This window comes from Mycteria americana, chromosome 1, assembly GCF_035582795.1.
Source record: "Mycteria americana isolate JAX WOST 10 ecotype Jacksonville Zoo and Gardens chromosome 1, USCA_MyAme_1.0, whole genome shotgun sequence".
In the NCBI taxonomy this organism is placed as follows: domain Eukaryota; kingdom Metazoa; phylum Chordata; class Aves; order Ciconiiformes; family Ciconiidae; genus Mycteria; species Mycteria americana.
In genome coordinates, this window is record NC_134365.1 from 213,029,012 (window position 1) to 213,043,597 (window position 14,586).

The window sequence follows — 14,586 nt, forward strand, 5'->3', positions numbered from 1 at the left end:
TTCCACTTCTTTCTTCATAGTTTCTACCTCCAGCTGCAAAGTTCTCACTTCATTTTACTATAAATTTAACTTTAGTTTAAAAAACAAGCACGGACCCCACAAAATAATTCGGAAGAAAGGTTCCCTTGGCTATCATGCAGGACTTTCTTTTTTCCTTCTATCTGACAAGATGATATTCAAAGGAGCAAATTATACCGTTGTGTGCAAACCTGATAAACACCAAGTAGTGGGAACATTCCTGCAGTTTATGATTTGGCAACTTAGGCCACTTCTGCTACAGATTGCCTTAAAAAATGGGGCTTGCTGACTGTAGGGAGGATGAGTGAAAACAGCCTGGGTGTGATTGAACTGGAAAGGTGATTATTTAATTTTTTTTCAAGGCTCCCACAATATCTTCCCCTTTCTAGCAGTATTACGCTTGAGGCTGTTCAGTGGAGGAGTGCCAATGAGCTGGAAAAGTTAAACCTTGCCTCTAGTGACAGAGGGCTCTATTGTTGCAAAGCTTCAATCTCATTGAAAGTCCTGAAAGCAAACGGAATAAAAATTCTTACAGAAGATGAGCCTTGTGACTGCTTTCTAAAACCCTCTCTGAATTAAGATAAGTTGCTTGTTTTTGACTGTTACTTCAGTGTCTTTGCTATTTTTATTTTCCTGTAGGGGAGTGCTGAAGTACCAGACCAACTTAGAGGAACACCCTCCCGGTTGCTTTAATCCTAACAAAACACTCCGAGAGAATACGACGGTGCCAAAGGCTTTTGAAGAGACGTTTCCTAACTATACTACTGAGCCTTTCCCAGAGGACTTATCAGTACCAGAACCCTTTGTACAAAATAACTTTATGAGAATTTGTTCTGAGGAACCCAAGTTCCAGTCACACTTCCCAGAGGTCTGTATGATCCGACGTTTCAGGTATTACAAGCCATGCCAAGTCTTTCAGTCAGCCATAACCACTAATTATTGCTTTTCCAGACCAGATGTTTTAATAATGGAAAATATTATTAAAACCTTTTCAAGCATTCAAAGATTTCTTGGGGAAAAACAATCTGTATTAAACCCTGAACTGCATTACAATGTGGTGCATAGAATAGGGTGGAAAAATGTCAAGAGATTGGCTGTAATGTTCTTTTTTGTATGACACTATAAGAGATGTATTGGTCTTGCTATAAATGTGACTTTAAATTACAGTGTAGCACTTCAGAGCAAACATTTATATAACATATTCATAAGGTCCCTTTGTAAGCATTGTGTGGCAGTAGGTAGTTGAAATAATCAAACTCCATTTGTTCTCTTTTTTACCATGCGGATGCAAGTCCTAATACTCATTTCTGGGTTGCAGTTGGTTGTGGTTTGGCTTTGTATAGCCTGTTGTTTGCAGAGAGGCTTGTTTTATATGTGACATGGGTAAATGAGTATGATGACAGTGGGGATAGAAAAGCCTTTTCTTTTTTTGTTTTCTGTTTTCCTTTTTTTTCTTTACGTTTTGTGGCAGCAGCTTTTTCTTCATCCAAATTTTCTCTTTTCTTTTGAGAAAAGATGAGCTGCACTGCATTGGCAAGTAGCCTGAGGAAGTCTGGGGATATGGAGTTCACAAGTCTGAGGCCCACCATTCAAGGTGGTCCCATAACAGACCTCACAGGAGTTTCTTCGTATTATAATTGTTTTCTGTAGAACACATATGTCCCTTACTAGCTGCAGTGGGAACCCATTTTACTATGGAGCATGTAATCATAGTAAGAAACAGTAAATTCTACCCTGAAGTCCTCCAACAAAGTTCTTTGGATTTGTATTTTGTTGTGATAATACTCCTGAATTACAAGCATCAATGTATATCTGGCTCCATATGATCCACAGGACATCAAACAGTCTTCTTTGGGGCTTAAGATGTCTACTTTAGAGCCATTTATGGGAAGAGAGGAGCCACTCAGTGTTCTCATGGCAGCTTGTAACATTATTTTAGGACTTTTTTGGATTTGGAAGTGTTTTATGCACTTAGTGATACCAAGTCGAAAAAAAAAAAAAAGCCTTAGGTCTTGTGAGCTACTGAAGTTTTTAAGGCCAGAGGTGCTTGAGGAAATTAAATACTCTGCTAGTTGCAAGAGATGCTGATGTGTAACTTCAAAAATTGGGAAGGGAAGATGGATGAGGGTTGAGGGCACTTCAGTGCCATGGCTTGAATGACTGAGCAGATGTGGAATTAGTATTTAGCTCTGCCATAAGCTGTTAGTAATTGACTCTTAGGGCGGGATTTAGCTGAGCAGCTGCAAATGTCTCCATCTGAGGTAGTCACCCAGGGCTCCCTGTATAATCAGTGCAGAGAAATGGGCATTTCCAGGGCATTATTTGTCTAGCATACACGTCTTCCACAGGGGCAAATGAATCGTGATTCAAAAGTGCCCATTTCTCTCCCTTGTCTATGATTTTACACTAGCTTTACATAAGCATAAATTCTGTAGCACAAGAGTTGCTTCTTTCTTAGTTTTTTTGCTTGTACCTGAGATGATTAAAAGAAGGTAATAGTAAAATAATATTGCAAACCAGAAAGTGTTTTTCCATAAAGCTTAACCAGTTTTATAGTACTCTGGTCTGTTAGATTTTGAAACAGTGTATGTCCTGTGTCATTCACTGCTGAAACCAGTTGCAATCTAACTGCATAAAACCAGAGTAACATGGTTGCAAATGAGGTCATTAGCATTTTGTTGCTGATGAGTTTTATGATTGAAATCGTTTGTGCTTGCGGATGATGCTGCCGGTTAGACTGATTAAGCGTCCATAATGCGCTTGGATTTCTGCACGTAGAGAGATGTGGAGGTTACTTGTGACCAAAACACTGTTCCACAATAGATGTGAAATGAGGTCCTGCAGGCACTCATGTAGTTTTGAAATTAGAAAACATAAAATGAAAAGTCCTTGAGGTAACATATTTTTGTTCTCCCATAGACCTGGTTTTGGATTTCTGGACCTCTGTGCTTGTACTGTGTGGAAAGGCTGTACCGCTACATCCGCAGCAATAAACCAGTCACAGTAACTTCAGTGATAAGCCATCCCTCCAATGTCCTTGAAGTGAGGATGATGAAAGATGACTTTAAAGCAAGGCCTGGTCAGGTGAGTTAATGTGCCCCTAAAAGTCACTGCTGTTCACATAGCATTGTCTATAGGGATGACTTTCACTTTGTATGTACTAACCCATCACTGAATGTGTTGAACATATCTTTTCTATCATTTTGTTTTCTCTGGCTGATTTTGTTTCAGTATGTTATTCTACACTGTCCAAGAGTGTCTGCACTGGAAAGCCATCCATTCACCCTTACAATGGTAAGAAATATGATTATTTTCTGTACTTTCCCTTTTATTTATATTTGGTAAGCAAATGGTCTTTATTGCCTTCAAGGTGAAAATTCCCTCCAGAAGAGCTTATGTTTCATTTATGAGGGTACCAATGAATATGAAATGGAATTATTATTATGTATGACAGTACTCAATACATATTTAATTTTCTCCACTGTTGAGAAAATGATAATGGGAACTTTTTTCAAAGTCTTCCATAAGTGAAAACCAATGATAAATAAATAGAAAAAATCCATGTGATTTTGATCATTGTTTCATAAAAGAGGTTTCAGCCATTTTTGTAGACCTTAACGCAGAATGAGCAGAAATTGTAATAAATTTTCTGTAGTCTTTCCTATTCAATGAAAAGGCATTCCTGCAACTGCCTTTTCCAAAGTTAGAAAAATATCAAGTTTGAAAAAGAAGTTTCTAAAATAGTCTTCTGATTTATTTTTATATTAAGAGACATATCGATTAAAGTGAAATACCAGTGAAGTCATACAACACTGGGATTATTACTTACTCAGCTCAATTGATCTAGAATGGGAACTGGACCCCCCAGAGACAGACTGGAATAAAGTGAAATTGTATATAAACATATCTGAAGTTCTCCAGGAGCGAGCAGTGCAGAGGCCTGGGAGATGCTACCAGAAAATCACAGTACTGCACTGGCTATGTTGTTACAAAAAGCAGAGTCTAAGGTTGAATGAATATTAGTGTCAGCCTTTTCCTTCCAAAGGGAATAATTTAGGATTGCCTGGAACTGATTCTTCTGCCTGATTCTTCTTCAGGAAGATGGTGGAGATAAATATTCACGTTTGATTCTTTTCTTTGGACTGATAACTGATACTTTATCCCCACTGAACTGTACCTAGTGCTATGGAACAGCTGAGATGTTTTAATGTTACTTGAGATTCAGAGGGCACAACCAGGTCCTATCCACTCCCAGCTCTTTGGTTTTGTGGGGTGTTTTATTTTGCTTTGTTTTTTTAATTTATATATCTATATGCCGAGCCAGCAGGCAGGTACTGTCACAAGGGAACCCACACTAAATTCCATCCAAAATAAATTTTGTGCTGTAAATCTGGGAGTGAGTCTCATTTAAAGGAAGCTGCGTCTGTATAGCTTGATGAAGCAATACTGGCACTTGTGTAGCCTGATTTTTGCAAAGTTTTCCTGGCTAGTCACTTAACTGGGAGAAAGCAGAGGCGTTTGTTATTTATCTGGTGTTAACTCCAGTAGGCAATTTTTAAGGCTTTCCTCTGTATAGTGTGTGAAGATAACTAGATATGCAATGCTGAGAAATTATGTGCATTGCAGTACTGATGGAATGGTAGCTGGTTTTTTGTGCAGAATGATTCAATCAGTATTTATGTATATTTTTTATTAGTTTGGTGGTCAGAAAATAAATTTGAAGAATTTATCATAAGTCTCAGATTGCTCTTACGCTCTTTTGGCCCTAGCATAGCTATATTTAATAAAGTTGCACCTGTTCTATACCAGTGGACATATCTTATTTAAACATTAATCTCAAAACATCATGTTCTTGATTTCTGACTGTCCATCTCAGTGGAAATTAAAATAATGGTAATAATTTGATCATTAGTAGTAATTGCAGTTTGGAAACTATGGGACTGTTATAAAGATTTACTTTTCTTACATTAGGACATGGCTAAAACAACAGATCGTGTGATTCTAATTTCCAGAAATAATGTCATGAAAGGATATTAGGCCTGGTTCAGTAGTCTTTTCTCTGGCAAAACTTCTTATTCGTTATGATGAGAGTTTTTATCAGAAAAGAGACTTCTGACATGGACCTACTGGGTTAGATCACGGGATGAAGTTGAATAGAATGATTTGTTGAAGATTCTTTGCATGAGTTGAGGATTTCATCCAGTATTTAAAATGGCATACTATAAAAATGCATGTTATGAAAAATGATTTTTGCACAAAAGCTTCTAGATCTAGGAGCTATGGAAAATAGATATCTTGTTGTGAGTCTGAGTTTTCTTAGTGAATATGAATAACATAGATAATGTGCAGTATATTTCATATATATGTCTGGTTGATAAGTTACAGTTTGTATAATTTTTACAGTCACGTATTAAATACGTAACATTAGAACTAGCAATTTCCACTCATGCACAATGCATTATATTTTAAGTATGTAACACTAGACCGGGCAATTTCTGTTCATGCTCAATGCTTTACACTTTAAAGTACAGTGATATCCTTCAGCATAACAGCATATCCTTCAAGATCAGATACCTGTTTTAACTATTACAAGATACAAAGTTACTACAAGACATGAGTTACTGACCTTCATTTTTATTGCCACAAACATACTTCGGTATAATGTCAACTATGCTGGAGAAATGCTGTTATTGGGTAAATGGCTGTTTTACAGCATAATGAGGATTTGAAATGTCTAGGTTTATGACAATCTTTTTGCCCAGCCTAAGCAGGGGACAGTCGTTTCCACATGTCTTTCTAGGTCATAGAATATGCCTTGGGCTGCTGTCCTGCTTAGAAAGCTTTTTTTGTTGTTGTTTAATATGATGCCAGACACAAGACTGTGCTTATAGAGTATGTAGGCAATAGCTTAACTCAGTATTTTTTCTGCTCCCATCTGACCTACTTGCAGTTACCAAGCAAGCTCAAACACTACTGCTGCTTCTTTTGCTGGATGATGATAATCCCTGGGTTATTCTTCTAGGCTGGTGTAGGAGCGTGGGGCTCAGAGCCACAGTGAGAGCAGCATGAGGGGAGTGTGGGGCTTGGGATGCTGGAAGCACGGTGCAGTGATGACTGCAGCAGAGCTAGGGGGAAGGCTGCAGCCTTCTTCCTGGCGCTGTTGTCCTGCTTAGGCTCAATGTGATGTCCTGTCTAAGCTGATGAAACATCTCACTGTGCCTGGAGTATGCTTAAAAGACAAGAAGTGACCAGTTCAGGCATATCTTTATACTCTAAGCAAGGACTGTAAGCAAAAGCTGAAAGGAAGGGATGAGTCAGTGTGAAGCAGTCATGCAGATATTTTACTAGTCCCTTCCCTTTTTGAGGTTGTGTAATATTTACAGTTTAGCTCAGTTTCTTACATAATGCCGGGGTGGAGGAAAACACTGGGAGGCTGTGTAAAGGGCCTGAACCCACTCCCATTGCACTCTGGCAAGGCTCCCACATGGAGCCAGAGGGAGCTCTGAACTGTAACCAAGTGAGCATAAAGAGGTAAGCATTGTTCAGAAATGTGTGCAGTGGCGTTTATTTTCTTTTCCTTTTTGTCAATTGAAAGCATTCTTACCCCTGCTGATGGAAGGAATGAGCAGAATTGATTGGTGCAAAATGCACATGGGAATTTGGAGAAGCAAGATCCCTGTTGCTCTGAACGCAGAGCTGCCAGTCTGGCTTCTTTGCTAACCTGTGACCTGGCTCTGCTGTCAAAGGCACCATGCCACAGAATGGTTGAGATTGAAAGGGACCTATGGAGGTCATCCTGTCCAAACCCCTGCTCAAGCAGGGCCACGTAGACCCAGTTGCCCAGGGCCATGTCCAGATGGGTTTTGAATGTCTCCACGGATGAAGACTCCACAACCTCCCTGGGCAACCTATTTCAGTGCTTAGTCACCCTCACAGTAAAAATGTGTTTCCTGATGTTCAGAGGGAACCTCCTGTGTTCCAGTTTGTGCCCATTGCCTCTTGTACTGCCACTGGGCACCACTGAAAAGAGCCTGGCTTCATCCTCTTTTACACCCTACCTTCCAGTATTTATATACATTGATAAGGTCCCCTTAAGCCTTCTCTTCTCCAGGCTGAACAGACCCAGCTGTCTCAGCCTTTCCTCATAGGAGAGATGTTCCAGACCCTTAATCATCTTCATGGCCCTTTGTTGGAGTCTCCCCAGTATGTCCATGTCTCTCTTGTAGTGGCCCAGTCCAGTAGCCCAGAACTGGACCCAGTGCTCCAGGTGTGGCCTCACCAGTGCTGAATAAAGGGGAGGCATCACCTCCCTCGACCTGCTGGCAATGTCACTTGTACACTCTGAAGTTCAGGCACTCGGAGATCCCCTTTTTCTCTCATGATCGATGTGGAAGCTGGCATTTATGTCATAACTCCATTTTTGAAGCGTGCTTCCACTGTTTTATGTTCACTAGTGTGACTTTGTATTCACTAGTCTGACTCCTTGACTTTGTTATCCATTGGGAAGTCTGGGAACGGTAATGAGGGGATGACCCAGTGTCTGGCATTCCCTCAACTGACCTGCTGGCCAGTTCTAGGTAGTTCATAGTGGGCTACTACCTTCATATTCCAGTTCTGTTTAACATCCAGTTCTGTTTAACATCTTTATCAATGATCTGGACGAAGGGATCGAGTGCACTCTCAGTAAGTTTGCAGACGACACCAAGTTGTGTGGGAGTGTTGATCTGCTGGAGGGTAGGCAGGCTCTGCAGAGGGACCTGGACAGGCTGGATGGATGGGCTGGGGTGAATTGTATGAGGTTTAACAAGGCCAAGTGCAAGGTCCTGCACTTGGGCCACAGCAACCCCATGCAACGCTACAGGCTTGGGGAAGAGTGGCTGGAAAGCTGCCTGGCAGAGAAGGACCTGGGGGTGTTGGTTGACAGCCGCCTGAATATGAGCCAGCAGTGTGCCCAGGCGGCCAAGAAGGCCAATGGCATCCTGGCCTGTATCAAAAATAGCGTGGCCAGCAGGACTAGGGAAGTGATTGTGCCCCTGTACTCGGCACTGGTGAGGCCGCACCTCGAATACTGTGTTCAGTTTTGGGCCCCCCACTACAAGAGGGATATTGAGGTACTGGAGCGCGTACAGAGAAGGGCAACGAAGCTGGTGAAGGGTCTGGAGCAGAAGTCTTATGAGGAGCGGCTGAGGGAGCTGGGACTGTTTAGCCTGGAGAAAAGGAGGCTGAGGGGAGACCTCATCGCTCTCTACAACTACCTGAAAGGAGGTTGTAGAGAGGTGGGGGTCGGTCTCTTCTCCCAGGTAACAAGTGATAGGACAAGAGGAAATGGCCTCAAGTTGCGCCAGGGGAGGTTTAGACTGGATATTAGGAAATTTTTCTTCACCGAGAGGGTTATCAAGCATTGGAACAGGCTGCCCAGGGAAGTGGTTGAGTCGCCATCCCTGGAGGTATTTAAAGGACGTTTGGATGAGGTACTTAGAGACATGGTGTAGTGATGGTTTTTGGCAGTGTTAGGTTTATGGTTGGACTCGATGATCTTAAAGGTCTTTTCCAACCTATATGATTCTGTGATTCTGTGATTCTGTGATTCTGTGATATTGTCTTCATTGCTCCATTGTCTTTGATTTCACTTTGACAAAATGCTTTCTTTTTAACATGTTTTACTGTGCTTCTTTCACCGGTTTCTGTACACAACTGTACACAACTATTACTATGCTGTGTGAAACATTTTCATGCTGTGTGACACTATTACTATGCTGTGAGTAATATTTTCAGTCCTGTACTCCCTTGTGTCCAGCTTACTTATTTTAGATAGGATATTATTGCATCATACAATTGAATCTGAGCAGAATACAGTCAGCTCCAAGATATTTTGACCTGTAGTGGGGAGCAATATTTTCTGTAAATAAATATTTTAGTTGAGGGTTTGTAAAGGGACAAATGATTTTTGTGTGTTTCCACTTGAACCCTTTTAAGGAGATTTGTCTTTCAGACCAAGTGCACAATATGGTCTTGAGATCAGACCATCCAAAGAAACATCAGAAATCTCTTTAGTGCTCTGCTTCCCAAGTCTGACATTTCTTTACACCTCTGTGGAAGAAAGTATGGCACTCATCTGCTGTGGAATACAGTTTAAATGTCATTGTCTGTAGTAATCTTTAAAGCCTTGGAAAAGAAAACAAAAGTCAGCATAGTACCAATTTCTAGCAGTGAGGATGGTCCTTCATTACAGTTCCTATATCCAAAACATTGCTTGCACTTTCTTTAGTATACAAAGCCCCACTTCTTATCAAAACTAAGGAAAAAAATAGTTTATGGAGATCCTTCCATCTTTTTTTTTACATTTTGCAAAGTGTTTCGTCTGACTTCATTATGGTTGCTCTTCATTTTAACTTGTATGAACAAGAAAAGACTCAGGCTTGCAATTTATGGTAGCATTGGCTTTCTTTCCATTGCCATCTTACATTTTCCACTTAGTACTGAGTTCCCTCTCTTTCCAGACACTTAACCACACTACTGATTATTTGCAGCAGCATGAAACCATAGGACTGTCTATTTATGGCTGTGCACTTCCTTTTTTTGCTAATGAATGACTTCAGAATTAGGTTCCTGTTTAGAGTATATATTAGTGTCTTACAAGAGAAGTCACCTTTTGTGCTGTGTTTTTGGAATTTCTTGCATTGGCATGAAATGATTGGCAATAAGCCTCGTGGAAATAGCCTTGTGTTTTTCAGATGTTAAGTGCTTCAGAAGATGTGCTGGGTCCTTTCATGTGGTCTCTGCTGAATCTACTACAGAGTCAATGCAAACCACAAACTCTCACAAGCTGCAGTTTAGACAGCTTGGCTACCAAAAGACTGGTGTCTGCTCCCAGCACCTCATAAAGCTTGGTAACCTTGTTGTTTTAGTAGTGTTGATTTGATTTGCTTGTGGCAAAAGAAGGTAGGAAACAATTACATCACTTCATGTTGAACTTAGATTGTGACAAACCTTGAAATAAGGACAAGACCAAGAGATGAATTCTTCTAAATTTGGAGATGGCTCAGATATGAGGCTTGGTGAAAACTTCTGCTCTGAAACAAACATCCACAAATGCAGGATCAAATAATCTGTTATCTCAAATTTGTGACAGTTTTGGTTGTCACTAGCTGCTGTCATGCCCCCGTTTCCCCTTGGAACTGAAATCTACATTGCACAAAAATAGGAGATACTGTTCTGCCGCCGTGGGGTGTGAATTCAGAGCTCACTTAAACTGCTGACTGAATAGCTTAAAGTTTAAAGTCCTTCCTTCTGGTGGGTGCAAGGAACAGTGCAAACTGTTCAAAACTGTTCTTTCAGTGGGTACCATCTCTGAACTAGAAGTACCACCTCTGGGGAGGAAACAAAATCAGTACCGATGGTACATGCAGTAGAGAAGTGAGTCTTTCATCAAAGCTTCTTTACTGCTGCCTTTTACAGTGGTGGCTATGGAGGAAAGCGTAGCAGGTGCTGTGGTGATTGAAAGAGTCAGTTTGCAGTATCCTCTTTGCTGAAGTTGAAGTTGATGGAAAGGCTTCATTAAGTTTTGGTTTATGGCAACAACATAGATCTGCTCTTTGGAGTAGTAATTTATATATTTTTTTCAGCTAAAATATTGGGTCTCAAGGGTTTGTCCTCCTTCATTTCTGACAATTATGTGTGTGTATAATAAATTATCTTTTCAGGTATTTTGACACTTCACCGTAACAAGGTATCTGAAGTATTACTTTAGCACCCAAGACATGAGATGTCAGAGTTTTATGCATTATAGGTAGACACTGAGACAACACCTGCTCTAGACTGGCACTCTTGTCGTGCAAAACAAAGGGGAGTGCTTTTGGCTAATCTATACTTCTGTAGTATGAGAGCAAGAGACTATTCCAATAGACATTCAGGACAGGAGCCAAACCTTAAATCCTCTGAATCACATTATTGCATTGACTAGAGAACGTGCTATAGTCCCTGGCAATCCCCCTTCAGATGTTGTGGGTGCTGGAGAGGGGGGAGGCTTTAGGAGTTTCTGGGAACTGAATTCTGCACTCTGTAGTTCTTGTCTAGTGATTTCAGTGACCCAGCCACAATTACTTTCTTCACCGAAGTCACTCAGGCAAATAATCCATCTTGAATTTCTCTGAGATTTGGGACATCATTTTGTTGGAAGTGATGAAACAATAAATCTTAGCCCACTAAGCTCAGGCTCTTCAGGCAGAGAAAAAGCATTGCCTGGTCTGTATAGGTCAACCTTCGCTGACTGACTTGACAATAGAGATTTCATTCCTTTCTCCATCATTCCTCCTGACCCAGCACCATTGGTAGGATGCCCCCTCCCATCCTGCAGTTCCCCTTTAAGCATCCAGAATCCCTTTTGGAAACAATTAAAAAGCCACCTGTTATTAAGATAAAAGGCTTAATGTGAAGATGTTAATCTACATTGTTAAGAAGTTGACTGTCTATGTAGAAAGAGCACCACCTCTTCTGCTCCTGTGAGCAGTGCAACCTTAAATATTTTGGATAAATGTCCTTGTCTGTTACTCATATCTATAAAGCTGTCCAGGACCTCATTTGTCATTCCAAGAGATATATGTACTGAGCTTGACGTTTGTTGTCTTTTCAGATTAATACTGTTTTAGCACTGAAGTTGTCCTTCGGTCACCTTTTTTTTTTTTAATTAACACATACATGTATCCCAAGGTACTCTTGTTGATACTCAGACACAGCATAAACTCTTGCATAGACTCTTGTCGAGCTTTCTCTGCCTTTCTGTTTAAGATGTACTCTGCATATCCACTGATTAGTAGCTTCACGAGATGGAGTTAATAGAGGCAGATGGAGTGGAAGTGGTACATATAAAGCAAAAAATAAAGCCAAAACAAAGAACCCAACGCAAAGATCCCAGCCTTCAGACTCCAGGACTTTATGAAGTATCTGCTTTATATTAACATGAGTGCCTGCTTCTTCAGATCCTCCAAAGAGTTTTGGCCCTTCATTCAATGTTTAGAGCCTAGTTCTGGTAACAGGTAAGCAGAGATTCAACTAGCTGCAACATGCAGTTTGAAACTTTCTTTGAAACTAGAAATTTTCTCCTGTGTTATAATGTGCTCTGACCTCCCCTGCTTCAGTGCTGCATAACAAATCTGCTTTTAAATGCCACTGAAGTAGGAGCTGGAAGAGTCTGGTAATAAAAAGCTCCAAGAAGTTCCCTTTGCTGGTTCTCCCATCTTTTTGCGCAGATGGTTAATTTGAAGCAGATCACATCAGGAAGGTTTTTAGTGCGACATCTTTCTTCCTTTCCTTCCACATACAGTTCTGTATGAGTAAGAAAAGAAAAAGTCCAGAGGGACTTGGATTCTCTGCTCATATACATGAATGGTCAAATTCTTGCTATGGCATTTACGGCATGTAACGAGTTAGGGGGCCAGTATGTGCGTGTTCTTTAATAAGTCAAAGCTGAGTTTTGAGGAGGGGAGAGGACAAGTTTGCATATGCAGATACTCAGATCCACAGACAAAATCCGAATATATATTATTGAGGAAGAATACTTTGTCTGATTAGTATCCAAATTAAAATTCTATAAAGTAACAATTACTGAACCCCAGGCAGAGGAACTCTTAAGTCCATTAATCATCTCGGAGTAGGTAGAAGAATTACCTGAAAGAGGGTTCTGGATGTATACATGACAAATTATAGTACTGTACCTAAATGTCTATTATGAAACATAATGGGACATATGTCTATGTCTAACAGAAATGCTATTGCTATTCATACATTTTCTACCTTTAAGGGTTTTGGTTTGGTTTGATTTTTTTGTAGGTTGAGTTTTTCTTGTTACCTCCGCACCTCTGTTTAAGTCCATTTGGTGTCTGGATTTAGGCATGATGGGATTACAAGATGATGGCCCTGATCTGTACATTTACATTTTTGGGCTTGATACCTTGTCAGAAAGGTCTCAGCAAATAATACATGAGTATACACAACATCGCAAGTAACACATTTGCTTTTGTAAGAGAAAACCGGTGTTTTGTAGAGCCAAGGTTGTCTTTATCCTTGGATAATCCAGACTTCATTTAAAATCAGTGAAGGTATTAATAGTCTAGCAGTGAAGTTTTAGCTCTAAGCTTCTTTTAAGCAAGAAATTTCGTACGGCGCAGGGAGCAAAACTGGAGATGATGGAGAAACACATGTCCTGTACTGTAAACTTGAAGTAAACTATCCACAACAGGAAAAGCCTAGGGGCCAAATTCTGAAGTACTTCATTAAAAAAATTGAAAAGTTGTTGGAAGTTTGCCTGGATAAAAAGTATGCAAGGACATCGAGAGCTAAATTCATATTGACAGATGAATACAATAAAACCAAAATCTAACATGATGACATTCTAATAAGATTTGTGCACATGGTTATGAAACTTGTCTTTATGAGATGATTTACAGAGCATTTAGGGAAATACAAATATTGTGAAGTATCTTGCTGGCAAACTAAAGAAATCCCTAGAGCTTGTCTGGTCTTCATAGAAGTAGAAAATCTAGCAGCTGTTTGACAAAGAATTTAAGGAAAACAAAAATAGAATAGATTAATATTTCAGATGCCTTTAGTACTTCCTTAGACTTGTTTGTTTGGTTTGGTTTGGTTTTGGGCTTAGTAGTTTTAGGGTCTGTATAAAAACCCTAAGTAAACCTTCACTTTCATTCAGATTTACAAATCTGACTCTCTTGGATCAAGGGAACACAGAAATTGTTACAGTCAAGTTCACTAAATCCTGAGTACTCCTTCAGCAGGTATTTTAAACAGAAGGTGTCAGATTCGTCTCATGAGCAGTTTTTTTTCCAATATTATGAAAGTAAATTTACAATATATAACAAGCATATACTGACTTTAGCAGAGAAGCCTGTTTTCTCCCATCAGAGGTAGTGCTTCTAGGTTAGCTGCTAGGTCAAGTTAGAGAAAGGTCTAGGAAGTGCAGGAGAATGTCAAAATGAAAAAAACAAGCACAACTTTTAAGCATGAATACAGTTAACATGTAAACAAAATATTAAAGGAAATGAAGCGCCTTGCCTCTTGCTGTCCTAAAAGTAAGACCAGCTGACTGGCTGGGATCTGTGCTTTAGCCTGGCAAAATACTGTGTGTGCTGGCAGGGTAGTTTGGAGGGGCACAGCGTTCCCCAATTTGGTGAAATTGGATCACCACCAATTTCAGTGGTGATCCGACTAGAAAACCTATCGAACCTTTGACGGTTCCTTCCATGAGTGCCGCACACCACTGGCAGCCAGTTAGCATGAGTCTGGAGATGGGCCGTAGCTGCTGCTCGGGGATGATGGAGAAGGAGCCTTTTGTGCCATTCAGTTTCCTTGTTCATGCATTTGTCAGCTCAGCGCGGTGTTGCTTGGCAGTGTGTCTGCATACCCTTGGAAGACTTGGAGAGGCAGCCCTGGGCAGAAACGCTGCTCTACTGCCTTTTACTCCTTCAAGGACAAAGGCTTGCATCCTGAGCGTACCGTAAGGTTGTGGCTTGTTTTTTCCACTAGCTAGGAACTTGAAATGCATAAATTATATGG

The 14,586-nt window shown here is 40.4% G+C and overlaps 1 protein-coding gene across 19 annotated transcripts in view; it reads left to right on the top strand.

Moving 5' to 3' along the window:
- NOX4 (NADPH oxidase 4) overlaps positions 1–14,586 on the top strand; it is a 185,965-nt gene that overhangs the window by 27,922 nt on the left and 143,457 nt on the right. For all 19 annotated transcript variants that reach the window (XR_012773838.1, XR_012773835.1, XR_012773834.1 and 16 more), the window contains 3 exons: positions 658–886; positions 2,938–3,102; positions 3,250–3,312. Coding sequence is in view for 7 of the 19 variants with exons in the window: in XM_075491138.1 (XP_075347253.1) it covers positions 658–886; positions 2,938–3,102; positions 3,250–3,312 (457 nt within the window). In the remaining 12 variants the exon portion in view is untranslated. The remainder of the gene's footprint in view (positions 1–657; positions 887–2,937; positions 3,103–3,249; positions 3,313–14,586) is intronic.